Source organism: Thunnus thynnus, chromosome 10 (genome assembly GCF_963924715.1).
Source record: "Thunnus thynnus chromosome 10, fThuThy2.1, whole genome shotgun sequence".
In the NCBI taxonomy this organism is placed as follows: Eukaryota; Metazoa; Chordata; class Actinopteri; order Scombriformes; family Scombridae; genus Thunnus; species Thunnus thynnus.
In genome coordinates, this window is record NC_089526.1 from 14,992,298 (window position 1) to 15,012,184 (window position 19,887).

The 19,887-nt window shown below is 43.6% G+C and overlaps 1 protein-coding gene across 1 annotated transcript; it reads left to right on the forward strand.

Annotated features, from left to right (window-relative positions):
- The first annotated feature begins 61 nt into the window (after positions 1–61).
- On the forward strand, positions 62–19,733 carry lmtk3 (lemur tyrosine kinase 3). Its single transcript, XM_067601340.1, has 16 exons — positions 62–845; positions 3,178–3,311; positions 3,696–3,843; positions 4,439–4,512; positions 4,727–4,845; positions 5,949–6,036; positions 7,463–7,611; positions 7,732–7,816; positions 7,920–8,041; positions 8,738–8,887; positions 8,999–15,359; positions 15,451–15,614; positions 16,590–16,723; positions 17,051–17,385; positions 17,474–17,558; positions 18,292–19,733. Exons 1-16 carry the CDS (start codon positions 755–757, stop codon positions 18,417–18,419), a joined length of 8,367 nt encoding a protein of 2,788 aa, XP_067457441.1. The 5' UTR covers positions 62–754; the 3' UTR covers positions 18,420–19,733.
- Positions 19,734–19,887: the final 154 nt, after the last annotated feature.

The window sequence follows — 19,887 nt, forward strand, 5'->3', positions numbered from 1 at the left end:
ACATTTATGGTTCAAAATCTGGTATAGGGACTAATTAAAAAGGGATACTTGTGTCATAAATGACCCCCTCCATCCTATGAAGGGTCAGAATATGATCAGTATTTAAGGGTTAATAGGAGGCTAATTACATCACAACCACAAGTCTTGAAACAGAAGTGATAAAAATCCAATATGAGATCAATATAATCCTACTACTGAGAACCACATACACATCATTAGCTTCCTGTGGGAATATTATCAGATTTCTTTTTATTTTTTTATTTTTTTAGCATTATGATGATGAAGCTGGACCATGACAATGCGCGCCGTGTGTGTCTGACGTAGGCTGGCGGAGGAGAAAAACACAGACAACCCTCCAACACTGAGAGACAGGAGGGGGAGAAAAGGAAAATATCTAAGAGGAGAAACAGCGGACGGTTGTTTTCACACACGGAGGCTGAGCAATAATGTCTGATGAGCGGACTGAGGATGCACAATAGAGCATCTCACACACCGTGTTTAATTGCGGATTAGAAGAGGAGGGGGGGAGGAGGAGGAGGAGGAAGGAGGAAGGAGGAGGGAGAAGCACAACAAGGAAGGGAAGGAGACGCTCTTTATTATTAGGAGAAAAGCGGAGGGGGTGAGACAGAGACAGCGTGAGCCGGGAGACGGCACAGACCGTGGCGGGGGGGACGGGAGAGAGGAGGACACCGACACCGACAGTCGGCAGCGTCGCTCGGATGCTGTTGTTGTTGCTGCTCCGGACGCGGCGACGATGCGGCCACACTGCTGGGTGATGGTAGCGCTGGCGGGGATCATGTCGTACTTCAGCCCGGAGAGAGCCCTCGGAGCCCCGCAGAGGGAAGGTGAGCGGAGTCGGAGGAGAGAAGGAGGAGGATGAGGATGAGGATGAGGAGGAGGGGGGTTTTTTGAAAACCTGTCAGTGATGCTGGAGAAAGGAGGAGAGAGGGGGGATGTAGTCAGTTATGAAAAGGCCTCTCTACACTGTATTATCAGCCTGTATGCCTGAGACATAATGCGAATTATTATTGCAGTACGTGGCTGACTTAATCAAAACAGGAGCGAGGCTGATTGGGTGATGGGTAGGGTACCATATTTGCATGCAGTGATGAAAATATTGAGGGGGGTGTTTCGATTTTGGGCCTCACATCGATGGCATTTAAAAACAGCACACACTGTATGAATAGCAGACTAAAAATCGTCGGTCAGTGCGAGATGTTATAGCCTCCACATAGCCTGCGCTTGGCTCAGGAGATTATTTAGCCCTTTAGCCACTGCTGGCATCTTTTATTTTTCTGAATCTGAATATTGCCTCCTCCTCCCCGCACCCCCCGCAAGATTTGGCAGAGTGTTGTGTTTGTGTAATGTGTGCAGTCATTGTATTGTGGTTGTATTGTTTTGATGAGAGCTGTTGGCACCGGGGCTGGTGGAAAAGGGCCTTGTGTTAGGTTCCTATTTATATGCAGTGTCTGTCTGGACATCTGTCTAGGGAAAGATGAAAGAATAGCTCTGCACAAGAATTGTGCATCAGTATTGGAGCCACTAGTTATGTTTGTAGTGCATGTTACACTGCCAAGAGGGTCATTGAGATTTTATATTTAGCCCCTGTGTTGCAGGTGTTATGATCAGCATTTCGCTGCATTTCTCTCTGAGCTCCTTCAGGATTATTTCTTATTTATTGGAATCCAGTGAAGCAATTTTTTCATTTTTAGCAACATATTGGGCAAATCACCAGCCAACACTTTGATACAAAGGTGTTTTTTTTTAAAATGCTGAGCACATCTTCTTTGCTGCCTGATGCGGGGAAACAAGTGAATCTTGTTGCGTTTGTGCTGCAACTTTTTGTAAGCAAGAAAACAAGAAAAAAACCCACAAAAAAAAGAAGTACTCAAAGTGTTAATAGCAATGAGGCTTTAATATCGATCCTACACACAAACATCACTTCTTTATGTATTTTTAGTAGCATGTTGATCGTCTTTTTTTACAATATATTTTTTTAAGTTTATAAATTATTAAATTTACTTTAAAATTTATGTATGCAGTGTTTATGATATCATGACCTTGTGAATGAATGCATTTTTTGGGATGAGGGTCACAGAGGATGAAGTTGGGATTTAGTTTGAGGCAGTGCAGACTCAGAAAACAGAAAACCTGAGTTATTTTCATTATTTTCTCATCTTTATAATTTCACACCGTTATGTAGCTTTTTTTGTATGTTATCTTTCTCAAATGTTTGTAATGTGTGGTGCGTAATATCAGTGAAAGCAGCCTTAAAGGTTTGTTTATAGAGTAGATGTGTCTACAAGGGTGAAACTGAGACTATAAAAATGTTTATATTTAAGTCCTTCATCATGTTAAGTGTCGGACTCCGTCTGACTGTTTCAAGGTGTCATTGTTCCTCTTTCATGTCATCTGTCATAAGTGATATAATGTTTTGACATATTTCAGCTGCAGTATTTAAACCTATAGTTAACACCTGAAGGGTATTTAACCACCCTGCCCTGCCCCTTTTCTTTTCTACAGATGGTTCACTTCCCACAATCGACTACGTTGAGGTACAAATATCAAATGTCCCGATCCCTCCCTCTCTCACCTGAGTAGTAAACCTTCCTCATTTGAGTAATTCTTTTCCAGTTTCCAACCCTTCCCAGTTAGCGCTCCTTTTTTTACCTAAATGACAACTCCAGCCACCCCTTCCCCTGCTTCTTAACTGTGTTTCCTGAGTGGAATGCCATTTCTGATATTTCCCCCTCCCCGTGCTTTTTTCCTTACTGGAATGGTATATTCTCCCACTTTCAAACTTGAATTCTTTAATTCCAGTCTCTATTTTCCTTTACTGATTCAGACAGTGTTTTTTTTTATTTTTTTTATCTTGGACTTAGTTTCTTTTCCTGCTTTTTCCCCCCAAATCCCTGATGCAAGCTGTCCATTGGGGTTCTCCACTGTGTCCCAAACCTGCCGCTAAGAAAACGCTCCAATGGTTTCCCTCTAAACAAAACACCTGTGTAACAAGACTTTACACCTTTCTGATCAGTGAAGTCTCTTTTTTTGCTTCTCACTGACTCAAACCTAACAGTGTGTCCCCCCTTATAGAAACACAATCACCCTCAATAGCTGTATTAAATCCTTTCCTCCCTTGTATTTCTTCCTCTCGTCCCCCCTCTGTCTTCCTCTCAGTTTCTCAGACCAGGGCTGCATCCCTCTCTCCTCCACCTTACGTCGTCATCCTCATCTCTTGCTCGGGGCTCGTCTCTTTTGTTCTGCTGCTCCTCACCTGCCTGTGCTGTAAGAGAGGAGGAGTGGGATTCAATGTAAGTCTTCAACATGTAAGAGATTTATTCACCTCTCTCTGCTTCCTTTGGCTTGTCACACTGTTTGCATGCCTGTATGGTTTTCATTTAAGCTTGCCTTGATATAAACTGTAGCTGTGCGGGAGGCTTCAGTCTGGAAATGGAAACACGAGTCAATAATTCCAACTTAATGAAGTAGAAATGGTCAATAATCATCTCTCAGTCTAATCTTGACTAAGCCTGCCATCTTTTAACCTCACAGCGTTGTTGTTGAGCTGACAGACAGGGTGTCATTAGTTCAGAATGGCTGCTTTCTCACTGTCTACTCCTAAATTCAACCATATTTTTGAGCGAAAGAGTACAGTTTATACCGATATTGTGATTTTTATACATTTAACGTCCCAGGAGTTTGACAATGCCGACGGGGAGGAATGCTCCGGAGGATCCAGTCCCATCCAGGAGGACAGCCTTTCGTCATGTCCTTCCCTACCAGAGGTCTACACCTTACCAGTCAGAGACAGGCCCAACTGCCCCGCCCTGCAGGACGGAGCAGGTAACAACCTGAAACAACTCTCTTGCTCAGCTGTGTGTTAAAGCTTCGGCTTTGTTATGAAGGGTTTTGAAGCCGCGCTCACATGAGAGCCAGTACCGACCTGCAGTAAACTCCCTCAGGGTCTGTTGCCTGAATCACTGATGTGGATCCAGTAAAGGTCTCAAACGGAGTGTAAAACCAGTAGCATTGGACTCCCCGCTGAACGTCAGTGGAGTGGAAACTGTGATCTGAGGAAATTCTGCATCAGTGCTCTGTCTGAGCAGGCCAAGTTGGACATTTGGTTGACTTGTAGTGAGAGGATGAGAGGTTCGTGCCCATAGACCCTGTGGCCATGCTGACAAGGGTTGAGTATGCGGGTTTTTGGCTCAGGAAGGGTGCTGTGTCAGGTGACTGGTGTCGCAGTGCAAAATATGTGGTAGTTTATATTGAAATATTGACTAAATTTATGAGCAGCACTGTAAATAATGTTTCTCCAGAGTGTATCAGTTTTTAAAGCAGATTTCTGTTGCTATTGTGAGATATTATGTCATAAAAAAACATCAGATGCAGACGTCTGTGACCCTGATCTTTTTTTATTTCTCCTCTTTTTTTACAGACTCCAAGTCTCAGTGCTTCAAAAGACACACTTTAAACTACCTTCAGGAGATAGGAAATGGCTGGTTCGGAAAAGTAAGATGATCGTCTCCCATATTCAGATATCATATCTTTGTGTTGTCATGTAAAATACGAATCATAGAGTGTCTTTGTTACGGCATGCTCTGCTCTGTTATATTTAATACTGGCTCCCGACCAGATTACAAGTCCTAACTCAAAATAGTTCTTTTACTGCCAGTCTCCCTCTCCTGGGCACTCTTCCATGTTATTGTCCATCGATCTCTTCTAGGTGATCCTGGCTGAAGTGCTGTGTGACTGCAGCTCCTCTCAGGCCGTGGTGAAGGAGCTGCGTGTCAGCGCCAGCCCTCTGGAGCAGAGGAAGTTCTTGGCCGAGTCTGAACCGTACAGGTTGGAAAAACTGTCAAGACTGTGCAAGACTTGGGTGGCCATTTTGGGGCCTTCAAGCGAGACTGTGTAACTTTTGTTAACCTGCAACCAGTGACAATTATGAAATAATGGACAGTAGTATGACAGTAGCACAAGAACAGAGGAGCAGAGATGTCCGTTAAACAGGAATATGTATCTAACTAACATTAGCCAACATTAACTACCATTTGCTACTGGTCATACCAGACTGGGTAAGGCTGTATCAGCAAAAACCTATGAGTGTATGGAACTGAAAAGTGATGAATTTTATTGCTTATAAATGATCCTTTTCATTTATATGCAAAGGATTGTGCTATGTCTTCTTTTAAAAATACAGTCTCACTTTAATCCTTTATAAAAGGAGCAACAACATGTCTAGCTTGAATTGTACCTCTTTACTTTCAGACAGACTTGACAACTATCCACATGAACTAAAAAGATTAAAAATTGGTATATTCAGATAGTTAATAGTTAATGTTACTGCAGGTATGTAGTGATAAAGTTTGTTCTTGTGGATGAATACTGAATCAACCTGTTTAATGTGTTTGACTCAGAATCTGAGTAGCATTTTGGCCGTCCTTCTCTCCCTAACACACTCACACACACACACACACACACACACACACATAGAGACACACAGGAAGCATTCAAGGACACGGCTGTGTGTTTTTTTCTCTATCCCTATCTCTGGGCAAAACCCACAATAACCAGCACCATCCTTACACACACACACACACACACACACACAAATATACACTCACAAGGAGTCTCACACATATTTTTTATGCTGTTTACATCTCTTGCTGAGGCACACACCTTCCCCTCGTCATGTTATCTTTCTGTCTTCTCACCTCCTCTGTCCCAGTTTGTTTCTGATGCAAACACACAGACTCAACAACAAGCAAACACACACAACACCAAGACGCTTTATTTGCTTTTTTTATGACTTTCACTCACAATTAAATTTGGCTTTGCTGCTTTTTTCTCTATCTCCATCTCTTTCTCTACCTCTGTCTGTGTGACCTACCTATCTATATATCAACCTACCTACCTATCTAATCTCTGGTGTCTCGTTCTCGCTTCAGGAGCCTCAAACATCCCAACATTCTTCAGTGTTTGGGGCAGTGCAGTGAAAGCATCCCTTTCCTCCTGGTTATGGAGTTCTGTCAGCTGGTAAGTAGAAACCAGCTTTTTTTCACATATATATATTATTCTTTTCTTGGGCATTCAGATCTGGATCCAATGGCATGAGCACACATACAATATAACACTGAACAAAACGTTGTCTACATCAACTAAGACATGTGTATATGTTCTCTTTTCATATCTTAGCATTTAAGTTACTTGTTTGGCATCATGTCATCCCAGTTCTTATCAAAAATATTTCCTTTAACTCTTAGCAGGTAGGTCAAATTTTCCATTGAATAGATATCCCAGACAATCCCAAACCATTGCTCTTTCCTTTGAGGATCAGTTTTAAACCAATTTCTTGTCTTTTTGCTGGCTATAAGCTAATTTTTTGCCAGATATCTATCTCTTCTTTGTACTGCCTCCTCACTGTCCCCCTAGGTACATCACAGCACAGTTGTTTGGGATGTTATATCCCATAACGTCTTTAATAACTGCATTAACATTATTCCAGAAATGCTTTAGTTTAGTGCAGCTCTAGAAAACATGAGTCTGGTTTGCCTCCAGAGAAATCAGCTATTTTTATATTAGATAAAGGTAAAGGTGAGTCATATTAAGTTAAACACCATTAGTACATAATTTTGCAGTTTTTAGTATTGACTGATATACCTACAATTTAGACAAAGATGATTTGGCATCTTTGGTGCTGTTAGTTGTCTCATGTTTGCTGTTAATGCTGTTAATTGGTATGCAAGCTGTGTTTACCACCTTTGTAGCATTTTTTTTTCAAATAAAGTTCAGTTGCATCAAGAGGTAAAGTATTTTTTGGGGGGAGGGGCGATCTTTATTGTAATGTCATTTGATGTGAGTAGCTCATTGGTATCACATGTCTGTTACAAAAATGATGAATTTGAGGGTCACCGAAATCTGTTTAGCATCTGTAGAATCAGTTTGTTTTCCTTCTTTAAGCTGGCTTAATCACTGACTGATTAAGAAAACCGTATGAGTGGACTCTCAGGCCAAACAAAGGCACGAGAAGATCAATTACAGCAACACAGCGAGAGAACACTGGAGTCCTCACAGACTGCTATAACCCTTTTTGATAAAGTCACCTACTGTCCTTTCCTTGGGGATATTTTTCATCCTTTTATATAGTCCACATTTTATTTCCTTGTCCTTCCAGGAGTGCAAATGACTAACACAAAGGCTGCCAGCTCATTATCAATTCTTGTGTTGCTTTTGAGGCTCTGTGATGAAAAACAGCTAAAAAAAGGACGTATTTACGGAAGAACTCACAATTATCCTCTGTGCATACACAGTGTAGCCTGTAAGTTTTATCTCTGCTTTAGGTGAAGGGCACAAATACTTGGCACACACACACTTATGGTCCGAACTGGCATTAATTCATCCTGTACTGAAGTCCACTCCACGCATAACTTACTTCCTGCATTTTTCTGTGATGTACATCTAGGGTGACCTGAAGAGGTATCTGCGAGCCCAGCGCAAGTCAGACGGCATGACCCCTGACCTGCCGACCCGGGATCTGTTGACTCTCCAGAGAATGGCTTTTGAGATCACCTCAGGCCTGCTGCATCTCCATGAAAACAACTACATCCACAGGTCAGTCATGACTGTCTCTGTAGCCACTATCAAACAAAACACTTATCTTTTAACCAAACCAGACAGAGTGTGTATCTCTGATCAATGTGACTAATATTTGAAAGTTTTTGTTCTCTGCAGTGATCTGGCTTTAAGAAACTGCCTGCTGACCTCAGACCTCACTGTTAGGATAGGCGACTACGGCCTTTCTCACAACCATTACAAGGTACATGGCCCTGTGCTTGTGACTTTCTCATTCATTTGAATGAGAAAATGTATATATGACTAAATGTAATAAACTAAATAATTCTTGTTCTTGTTGTGTGAAGGAGGACTATTACCTAACTCCGGACAAGCTATGGATCCCACTGCGCTGGATCGCTCCTGAGCTGCTGGAGGAGTACAGAGGATCTCTCATTGTTACCGACCAAACCAAGACCAGCAATGTGTGGTATGTTTTAAAGCAGCCGCAGCTCTTTATGTGCTACCCTGCCGAAAAATCTGAGTTGACAAGCTGATTATGCAGGTCACCGGGTCATGCTGAAAATACTTAGATCAAAAACACTTTTACATCTGGTGTCCATCTTTTTATTTTAATTGCAACTAGTCTCCTAGCACTAATTTTGTTACTTTCCTCCAGCGTTAGAACATGTGCCCATACACCAACCGACTTTAGCTGATCAAGGCTGTCTTATTAGAGAATATAGTAAACCTAATTTCCCTTAATGTTTCTGCAACTGACTGAGAATGAAATGCTCTGAACAAGGAATGTTCTGAAATTGTTGATCAAAAATATCAAAAGTATGGTATGTGAAAATAATCTGAAATGCTCTTTGTAGAGTCTTGTTTGTAGTCTCAATTAGAGCTGGGATTTGGCCCAAAGTTTCAAAATCTTCAATTCTTCTGAATATTAAACTGAATTTGAGTAAGACTAAAATTGAGCTTTTTTTCTAATATAATAGCATAAATAATATAATCAACAAAATATCTTTTTTTTTTCTTTCTGTTATGCCTCTTAGTCTTGATCTGTTTTAAAGTCAAAGCTCTGTATAAACAAGGTGTTGCAGTAAAATCATTACATAACAAAAATCTAAAAGATTTGTGATGCTTAGTCTCTCACCACCTCTACATCCATTTTTTCTTCTAGGTCCTTGGGGGTGGTTATTTGGGAGCTGTTCGAGTTTGGCTCTCAGCCCCACAGACACCTGAGCGATGAAGAGGTGTTGACCTTCGTCATCAGGGAGAGACAGATCACACTGGCCCAGCCCAGACTCAAACTCTCCCATGCAGATTACTGGTCAGTGCTCTAATCCACCAAGTGCTCTGCACAAAAGTGACGATTATGTTAAAGGAAAGTAATAATGTCCTAATTGTGTCTTTCCAAACTGTTTTTCTCTCCTCTCCTCAGGTATGAGATCATGCAGTCCAGCTGGCTACCTCCATCTCAACGCCCTTCTGTAGCTGAGATATTCCTCCTCCTCTCCTCACTCTTGGCCGCTGAGCGAGGTATGGCAAGGGGGAGTGTCGGGGAAGAGGATGAAGAGGATGAAGAATATGAGGAGGGCAGAGGGAGGAGAGGGGAGAGCGAGGAGTCGTTTGAAAGACGCTGGGACTTACTCCGTCCACCTGCCTTCCAGGCTGCAGCAAACGAGCGGCAGAGGGAGAGAGAGTACAGCAGGGATGACAGAGACAACTCCTACCCTCTACTGGACCCCGTGGGGAACTGTATCACCCCGTCCTCGTCTGAACTGGACGACATCCTGACAGTCACTGAAACTAGCAAAGGCTTGAACTTTGAGTATTTCTGGGAGAAGGCGCATGCCAGACGAGGCTACAAACCTCTCCCCCCTCCTCAGCCAATCCCGACTGTGAACAATAACCACAGACAGTCCTTGGATACTCCCACTGTGGTCCCAGTGATCAGTGCACGCAGCCCCTCCCTTGCCAGTGAATACTACATCAGATTAGAGGAGCACACTCCCCAGGACAAGTCGCCAACTCTTAAAGGGAAGACACAGTCCTCTTTTAGGTCTGACTCGATTTGCCCTGGAGACATGGAGCTGGTGGAGATTCGTAGTGGTCTACTGGGAAAAGAGCGCGTACCTTATTGTTCCTCTGACAAATGCGGAGGTGGAAAAGGAATCCAGACCATCCGATCGAGTGAGGTTAAACTCCAGGTACCCAACACAGGTTTGGCGGAATTCAGAGACACTTCAAGCAGAGTGACTGACTTCTCAGTAGTCGATTTAGGGGACGATGAAGAAGAGGAGAAGAAAAAGAGCAGTGAGGTGGATAGAAAATCATCCACAAGTTCTCAAGCCCCAGTCCTCCCTCCCAAGCCTCGCTCCATGTCCATGTCATCAGCCAACCACCTTCACTCGCGCCCCCTCCCCGCCCCTCCACTCGGATATAGAGGACTTCCTCACTACACCATCAGTGGAAAAATCGAGACAGACCCTCATCATATGAGCAGCTGCCCCCCTTCTACCTTTGATCACCTGGGGCTCCATCGGTCCCGACAGACTCTACCCCCATCCCCGTCCCTCTCCCCCTCCCTGCCCCCATCGAGCCATCCCATTTACCCTTCATCTCAAATGTGTCCTCCGCCTCTCCCTCCCCACTCCAAACCACAAAGAAGTTGCCCAAGCTACAACACAGCTGACACTTTTTCAAGATACAGTAAGCCGCAAATGCAGAGACCCCTTAGAGACCCACTATCCTGTGACTTGTCTGACAGAGAGGGTGTTACCAGGCACGTAGCATCATCGCACAACTCCAAGGAGACCTCTCACTCACGTGCAAAAGACTTTGACTCTCCTGTTCGTCGAGAAAACCCCTTGCGCCCTATTTATCGCAATTTACCCCGTCCTCAGCCCCAGATTGAAAGGCAGTCATCATCCAGTCCCACCTACTCAGATGAGGACGACTCTCCCTTCATGTCCCCTGAGAAACCCAGCAGTGGGACCACTGTCACTCATTCCAGCCTATCTGAAGATGCAGACCCAGTGGCCTCGGAGTTCTTTTCCAGGGGAATGAAAAGGACCCAGTCACGCCTCGACACCATCCTGCCCGCCATTTGGAAGGAAGATGCTGAACTTCAGGCAGAACGTGTAGCCGCTGCCAAGAAATCCCCCATGCATCTGTTTCTGACAGAGATATCTAGCGTGACAGAGTCTGGTGACCCAAAAACAGAGGCCTCATGGAAGGGAGAGAAGGAGGAGAGAAGAGATGGAGAGAGATGGGGGAACTTTGTGCTGTCCAACAGAGGGATGCGCCGCTCCCAGTCGCTCATCACAGAGCTGGGCTCAGCAGGACAGTCATGGGGGCCAGAGAAACACAGCAACAGCACAGAACCTGAGGAGGAAAATACAGTCACTAAAGGACCTTTGCAGAGAGATCTTTTTCTCACAGAGATTGATACAGGAGGGATGGACACAGATGTGGAGGGAGGATCAGAGAGTGACCCTGTGAAATACCTCTATCCTGCAGGATCCAGATTGCGGCCCTACGTCTGCGCTCCAGGCCTTCCCTCGTACACTGAAGCTGAGGAAGCCTATTCCAAAGGTATACGGAGGTCCCGCTCCCTCCTCTCTGAGATCACCATTGGGAAGCAGGAGTCTGAACTACAGCAGACGGAGAAGGAGCCGCGGAGAACAGAAATGACCAGAGAGGAGTTCCTAAAGGAGATCCAATCAGCAGAGACCTTTCTGACGGAAATCATATCTCGACAAAACGCTGCAGCAAACAGGAAGGAAGCGGAATCATCTTACTCCCCTACTCCACTGTCCCCTGAATATGAGTCCATTTGCATCGACCCCAACTCAACTCAGACCATCAGATTCCAGTCAGAGAGCTCCATACGAGCATCCAACAAAGGAAAAGATGACACACAAACTGAGGCCATCTATGCCCAAGTGACCAAGCGTGCTAAAAAGAGTGAGATAAAAGTCTCCACAAGACCCGAGATCCCGATCCTTCATATAGGATCAAATAAACAACCAGTCAAACTGGACAGCCAAGGAAGTAATGCTGACCACTCAGCTCCCCACTGCCAATCTGGTGAGTTTGTGTTTTCAGAAATCATGCCCAAAAATGGCCTACTGCACAACCAAACACTTGCATGTCAGAAAGAAGAGGAGTGTTCAGATGGCCCTGCCTTACCTGCCAGAGGAGAGCAAAGAGACAGAGATCATTCAGAGCACTCTCCGATCATGTCCACTAAGGATGTTGAAGAATCCAACACTGTGATATTGCGTGAGAACAAATCGCTCGATAGTCCAAAGGCTGCTGTTGTAGGGAATGGTGAGATAGTGAAAGATGACCTACAGACCAGCAGCCATGAGAGAGGAGATCAAAAACGGGGAAAGACTGATACCACTTCATATGATCCTGAAAAAGAAAAGTACCACACTGATAAAGTTTCTGCAGTGGAAACCATCGCAACAGCTGATTCAGAAAGCTCGAAAAGTTTGGGTTCTCAAAACGATAATGGAAGAGAAAATTCACCAGAGCACAATGACAGTGGTCATATTGCCCAAAAGGCAGCCACTCCCGCCACCACTCCAACCACTCCAGACTGGGATCCATCCTCTGATGTGTCACTCGTCACCCCCACTGACTCAGTCCTGTCACCTATGACTTCCAGCTCAGCTGACTGCCTCACACCTAGTGACTCATGGACGGGAGGAGGAGTGGGAAGCGGCGGGTGGCGGGCTCTGGGAAATGAAACGCCGCATCGAGACTCTGCCTATTTCTCCGACAGCGACTGGGAAGGGGACGGGATGAACAGGAGGAGCAGTGATGGACTAATTGCTTCCAGGCCGAGCAGCGGTCGAGGAGGCGATCGGGGAATACTGACAGGGATTGAGGAAAAAACTGAGGAAGAGGGAGAGATGGGAGATAAGAGCCCTTTAAGAAACAGTATACAGATTTCAGATAGCAAAACTGAAACTGCAGAAATGACAACTATCGAGATATGTGAGGAAAAGATTTTCCCATATCAAAATGCTCCTGAAAATGACATTTCTCATTTAGGTGATGATAAAGATATTTTAAGCAAAGGGCTGGAGTCTACACAGAAAGACGATTCGGGCATTTTCCACAACGAGAGCAAAAAATCAACACTGTTAGGAAGTCCCCAGGCCAAGGACTGTGTCGACTTAATTGATAAGTTGTTTTCAAAATTAGATGATGAGCCACTGAAGGGGCTGCCACACAGTGGTGGGTATCCGATAGACAACCACTATACAGATGGCATCATTTCTCAGATAACAGATTGCAAATACCAGGACTCTGCAGAGAATGACTTAAATCTACATTCCAAGGGCCTCGCTGAGACAGATATTTTGATCGAGTCTGTATCTGGCAGTCAGTCAAAGGATTGCATGTTAAGACCCGGCATCAAAGAATACACAAGTGTTACAAAGATAGATAACGATCTCTCTGCACTAAATGCTCACCACTGTGCGAATGACTCTCTGGAATCTGTGGCAACATCCCAAGTTGACAACAGAGAGTCCAGATTATCTAAAGTGTATGGCGTTCAAACGAGCGATGCCAGACATAGCAATGATGAAACCCCGTCAGTAGTCGAGCCAAGCGATGGGAAATTTGTAGCTGATAAAGTGAGTGGTCTGACACGTCCCTCTTGGGCTGAGGAGGGTGTCGAAGAGCCTGAGAGGCCTGGCTTGGAGCTTCACCACACAGACCACAATGAACTGGGCCTGAGAAACCTGCGCTGCTCAGACGGCAGCGAGGACAAGAAGGCCGAAGTCACAACAGAAACAGAGAAACAGCTGGCTGCCACAGAGCTGAGTAACGCCATGAAGGAGAAGTCGCCCCTGAGAGGAGCAGCAAGTAGGATGGACAATGTGGATAAAGACTCCTGTGAGGGGCTGGATTTGAAAACAAAAGAGTTGTGGAGCGCTATGGAGGAGGATGAAGAAAGAACGGGATGCGCTGTGGTCAGGGGAGAGTTTGACTGCCACCGTTTCTCACAGTCGAGGGACCTTCACTTGTGGCCTGATGAAAACGACCAGTGGGCCTCTCCAGAAAGGAGGTGCCAAGACCTTGAGCTGAGGTCTGAATTTTTCTCTGGATTCAATAATAAGGCGTGGGAGGTGGGGGAGCGGCTTGTAGTGGGCCAGGAGTTTTGGGAGACTGAAGAAAACGACGAACTTGCAGGAAGTGAACCTCACCCTGCTGTCTTGGAGGGCTGCGAAGAAACGTGGAACGATGAGACCCAGGGACTGACTGGCAGTCTTGATGTGAAGGAAAAGTGGGACTCTAAAGACAGCGATAACCAACAGACTGTCCAAGTGGTCGGTGTACAACAGGAGGAAAATATTGAGAACCTTGGAGAAATTGACAGTTTTAACAAAGACCTGAAAGGAGAAATCTCAGATATTGAAGTAGAGAATATAGAAATCCCAGCGCAAGAGACCTCGGAGCAAGGAAAGAAGCAGATTTCGTCATGCACAGAGACAGTCGGGCGCAGGGAAGGTGAGATGGACTCTACAGAGACAGAGGAGAACCAAAATTTTAACAGATGGCCTCAGAATCACCTCTCCGAGATCCAAAAGGAGGAGCAGTCATCGGCTGTTAATGAAGAAACAGGCTCTAGTTTAGAGAACTACTTCAGTCACACTTTAGAGCATAAGTGCGCAAATATATCCATTTGTATCACCGAAGCTCCTCCTGTGGACCTTTCAGATCTGGAAAATGTTGAATCAGGCTTAGATTCAGAGACTGAAATGAACCCATGGATTGCTAGGCAATACATAGACGAAAGAATAAGTATTATGAACGTAGAGGAGGATTACAGAGACATGCCACTTCCATCTAATCCTGTCTCTTGTCCCGGTGACCTTGATGTCCAGGAGGATGTAGATCAGTCATATCCACAGGTAGATAATTTCAGCTCAGTAGATTTCCCCAGTCCTCCACCAAGCATAGACCTTGATGTGCAAGATGATAAGCTGGAGAGTTTAGACGACTCTTTTCCTAGTCCACCACCATCTGTTACAGAGTCAGAGGAGTTTATTAGTCACATTAATCTGGAAGACTTTATTGCAAGCAGTGAGACAGAGCCGCGTATTTCCCCGACTCACAACACAGATGCCTCAGATCCACCTCTGCAAGAGTTGCCACCTGCTACAACTCAAAGTAAAGGGATCTCGGCCAATCTGAACCTCCCCTCTGTGCATATAACACTCCATGATGAGAGCGACCTCACATCCGACACAGGAAGTCAGGATGAACAAAACAACCTGGTCCAAAAAACATCACCTGCCACCTCATCCCCAACCCAAGATCCTCTCAACGCTCTCCCAGAATTATTGATTTCTGAGTGGAAAGATTTGGATGAGGAGCCCCTAGAGGATTTTGAGAAACTCGAACAACTGTGCTGCATATCTGGGGACGAGGAGGACACTTTGGGACACCTTTTCTTGGGGAACCTAGAGCTCTTGGAGTCTTTGAAGAAAACGCCTGACCAGAAAGGCAGCAGTGCTGGTATTAGTGACACAGGAGAGGAGACATGTGGCTCCTCTACTCCCGAGGGGAGCAGAATGGATTTGAAGGAGGATGGGATCTCTGACAACTCTGATAAGCTGGTGGAACTTGCACCACACCTGCTCCTGAATTCCCAAGGCAAGCTGCCACCTCAAGAGGAGAGGAATGATGTGCTGAGGTCACTAGGCCAAACATCTGATGTCAAGGACCATGGATCTCTCTCCAAGATGACAACTAAGAATGGCCTCATGATGCAGGTGAGCATGTTTTCTTTCTGCTTAATGATCACTTGTATTGCCTTTCTGAGTTTATTCACCCTTGTGTATTGTTTTGTTTTTAACATCTCAGGTGTGTGAGGAAAGGCTGCAGTTCTCCCTCAGTGAAAATGTGAAAACAAACGTGCTTTGGGGAGCGACTGTTAAAGACACAGTGATGCTTCGGCCCTGGGGAGAACAAATTACAGAGAGCAGCAGGGAGCTGGTCACTGTGAAAGAACAAAAAGAGGATGAAAGGTATGAAGGCTGACCTTGGACATCTGATCATGAATAACATGATCAACAAAAAAACAACTTATTTTCCAACATTCCTCTAGTGGTATCAGGCCCGGCGCCAGGATGAAATGACTGAGGGGGGCTGTTAAAAATTGCGAGGGGCTGTTTTTCTTTATCATGTCGCCTGCGGCGCATGCACCCCCTTCACACAACAAACAGCGCTGTCCATGGTTCTGAAACAACAGCTAAACAATAGTCACATGTATCTCAGTAATTTTGTATTTGCTATTTTTCTGTAGATACATAAAGCATAAACAGAGGGGGCAAAAAATACAAGGGGCTAAGCCCACTTAAGACCCTTCGTGATGCCAGGCCAAAGTGGTATCCTGAAGGATTTTTTTTCTTGCCACTCAAGACAATAACTTGTGCACAGAAATTATTACATTGTGCACAAAGTAAAAAAATCGTCATTTGTGATTTCAAGGAGATATTTGTGTCTGAGATTTCTGCCCTCACCTCAGTACAGTGGGGGCGAACGGATTTTCATTTGCACTGCTCAAAGCAATAAAAAAGGATATTAAGAAAAATTCAATATCATCATATCTGGCCTAATTGTTAAGATGCATACCATATACAATGATGGCAAGATCGCAGCTGGTTCAATTCTGGTTTAAGTTTTCATAGGGACTATTTCTTCTGTTCACAGCACAGTCTGTCAATTATCCAGAGTAAGAGGGTCACTGTTTCTGGAAAGACAAATTGCTTTTGAATTGTTTAAATATAATTTTCTAAGCTTTGAGCAACAAACAAAGGTGGGAGGAGTACTCACCTTCATTGTGATGAATATTTCAAAACCTGAGCAAATAAAAGCAAAAACAATCTGCATGGATAGATGTTGCAAGATGGTGAGAAAATAAGTTGTTTTATGATTTTGGTGAATTGACCCTTTAATATTTATATTTGAATCGATCCTCTCTTTTGTTGTTGTTTTTGTAGCAAAGCAAAGCAGGAAAGCGTCCTGAGCATTCCGCCCCACACCGAGTCTGATGAAACTAAATCTGAGCCGCTCACTGTGATTGAACCACCTGAGGTTACAACAACTCAACCGGCTGCAAACCAGGCAATGAAAGGTACCTTTGTGTTGTACTGTATGTATTACTAACGTTGGTAAATGTTTAACAGGGATTATGACTGAGATAACAGCATATGACCATTTACTATCCTGTATAAAGAAATGTCCGATAGACTAACATGCACCGTACATCTCAGTAATTTGTGGTCAGTTTGTCCTCAAGCATTTTTATTTGTTTTTGTTGTGTCAAAGTCTGTTTCCCCATGGATTTGTGGACCATGGAGGGCAGCAAAACAGGAAACTTAGTGTGAAATTGGAAAAAGCTAGGTCTCTTTGTCAGCCATTCTTCATGTCTAATATCTTTTCACTGTTCTCATTGTCACAGCAAAACTCGCTCGCCTGTCTCTCGCCCTCCCTCCTCTTGCCCTGACTCTTCCCCTCACCCCCACTGGTAAAGGAGGATTTGGGGACGGGGCGATTGGAAGTCGGATCGGGAGGCGGAGAGGTCTGTCCTCGGGAAGTGACCCTGATGATGAGGAAGAGGACGAACAGGAGGACGAAAGCTCCCGGAGGGTGATTGTTGTCACCGAAACGGACGTGGACAAACGCGTCGGCCTGCGGAGTCTGCTGAAGTCACCTAAGGAACCGATGGACAGAGAAAAGGACAGAGGAAGAAACGTGTCCTTTTTTGATGATGTCACCATTTATCTTTTTGATCAGGTGTTGTCAAAACATTCCACCACTGATTTATAAGACATAATGTTAGATTTAATAAAAGGAAAGCTGACTTTCTCTTTAATTGCAACAGGAAACTCCAACTAATGAGTTGAGCACTTCAGCACCCACCGGTCCAGCACCAGTGTCTGTCAAAAGCACCAAGTTGGATTTGCACGGTAAGTCCGCAAACATCACATTCGTCACGACACACAGAATGAGGAGGTAACATTTTTAGACTGGAGATAATGCGCATCAGTCAGAAATGTGTTTCTTACTACACATGTATTATCAGTTAGTCCTCACCTTGAGCTGGAGAATGACGTAACAAAATCTGACAGCTCCTAACTCATCCCCCACCCACTGAAATGGAAAACCCTCAGTTCAGCCATCTCCTCTCCAAACACGCAGCCAGTATTAATCTTCTATAATTATCCCCCTCGACACTGTGACATGTGGAGCTGAGCGGGGGACATAAATCCTGCGCTCAACAATACAAGCCTAAGCTGTGTTTCCCAACACATTTTCATTTCCTCTCTTGACTTCCGCTCTCCATCTCACACACTGATCACCTCATTTCACAAAATAATGAAAGTTTGGTGCTCAGAATTTCCTTTTGGGCTGTGCAACTACAGAAACACCAAAATTAGATGCTTTCATGATCTTTCATAGCCTTCAGAGTTGAAACTTCAAAGCCTTGAAAGAAGAGGCTGTGTTCCCTTTGAAATACAGTTATTTTTAACAATAAACCATCTTGCATTGCGTCAGCTCGATTATATTAATAGATATATATTATTAGTTTATTTTCTGTTTTGTATTTTGTTTTTCACTCTTGTCTTACTGTATATCTCAGTATTATTGAAGCTACAGTGTTGCTGTTGTGGTGACTGATTTGGTTTGTCTCTCCAACAGGGCCGAAAAGCAAGGAATCAAAAAGGAAAGATAATTTATCAATCAAACCAAGGTCGCCTGTGGGGGCCAATCCAGTGACATCATCGCGCTTCACTGTCAGCCCTGCCGACGACCCCCACTTGGTGTGATGTCATATGTCATCATGGGAACCTTTAGAGCTGAACCCTCTGAGACTGGCCAGTGAATTAACCCCAACAACCAGCCATTCACCCAGAGGCTATTTTTTTATTGAATAGGCAACTGAAAGAATAAGACTCCCGTTCTAAAAGCTGGACACATTCCAGGTTTTACCAGCGACAGGATTTTGTATGACAGGGGTTGTTGTGCTCCTGCCTGCCACTGTTTACAGAGTTTATTCATAGCCTTTGGCTACAAAAGTCTTTGGAAAAGGCAGCATATGCTAGGAGAAGAGGAGCCTGGAGCTTTGTAAAATCTGAAACAGATTTGACAGCTATGCAGTGGGAGTCTTGCTGTGTACCAGCTTACCTTCTCTTTTTCTGCTTCATTCTGTTGTATTATTCCCCAGATGTGCGGGGAATGCACTTTCTTTAGTCACTCATCTGTCTATGTAAACGCTTGGATTCCAGTCCTCTCTTTATTAAAAGGTTTTTCATTGAAGTCAGTCAGTTGTTCTTGTAGGCAGCAGTTTGGAACAGAATTTGCTTGACTCCTGTATTTGAGAATACTCATTCGCATTTGTACAAATATCATAATACAAGTGTATACAATATCATTTTAGAGCTGTTTACTTTTAGATGTATTCTTAGACTGCACGAAAAATGAAACAAGCTACATTTATTTATACTTTTAGTTCTAAAAAGCTTTCTCTTACTTACTATTAATTTATATATTTATTGTTTTATTTATTTATGTAAAGCCAGTTTCCATGCAATATTTTATTTATTTGATTATTTATTTATTTATTTATTTATTTGCTTTGGTGCAATTAACATATATTAACTTTAGCTATAATTTGTTTGGGACAGAATGCATCTAGGTTATACCTTCTCTAAGATCTTCATAACAAATAAATCAAAATATTTTCCCAAACGTTTTAATTGCTAAAAAAAAAAAAAAGTATTTTGTATAATTTTACTTGTGAATATATGCCAATCTGTATGGAACTATGTCCTGTAATGTTTCATTATTTTCCAACGTCTATGAATTTTTAGCTGTCTCGTCATTCTTTCAACATTGTTTAATGACAGTTAATGTATCTTAGCATGAAAAATCGAAGCCTTTCATCAGTAAATAACTCCATTTGTTTGTGTATCTGTTAATTTACTCCATTTTCTACTAATAACGGTCCATCATGCAGTCGAGTTCCAACTAGCCCATTTGTTTAGTCTGTTTAAATGTTGGTTTAAAACCTGTATTGTTTAAAGAATTGTTTTCAAGGGATAATGTATAAACAAGGGGAAATAAAAACTACAAAATGTGAACCTCTTATTGAACTGTTTCATGGCAATAAATCGATTGTTTTCTATTCATAAGGTGCTCTATTTGATAATTGAGAACACCTATCTGAATGTCTAATCTTAGGTTAAAGCTTGTACAGATTATTATTATTATTATTGATGACTACATTACCCAGAA

Bases quoted from the DNA above. Each gene is read 5' to 3' on its own strand.
- lmtk3 (XM_067601340.1), top strand. From the start codon at position 755: ATGCGGCCACACTGCTGGGTGATGGTAGCGCTGGCGGGGATCATGTCG. The intron at 6,037-7,462 runs GTAAGTAGAAAC...ATGTACATCTAG, and splicing joins TTATGGAGTTCTGTCAGCTG to GGTGACCTGAAGAGGTATCT. The intron at 7,612-7,731 runs GTCAGTCATGAC...TGTTCTCTGCAG, and splicing joins GAAAACAACTACATCCACAG to TGATCTGGCTTTAAGAAACT.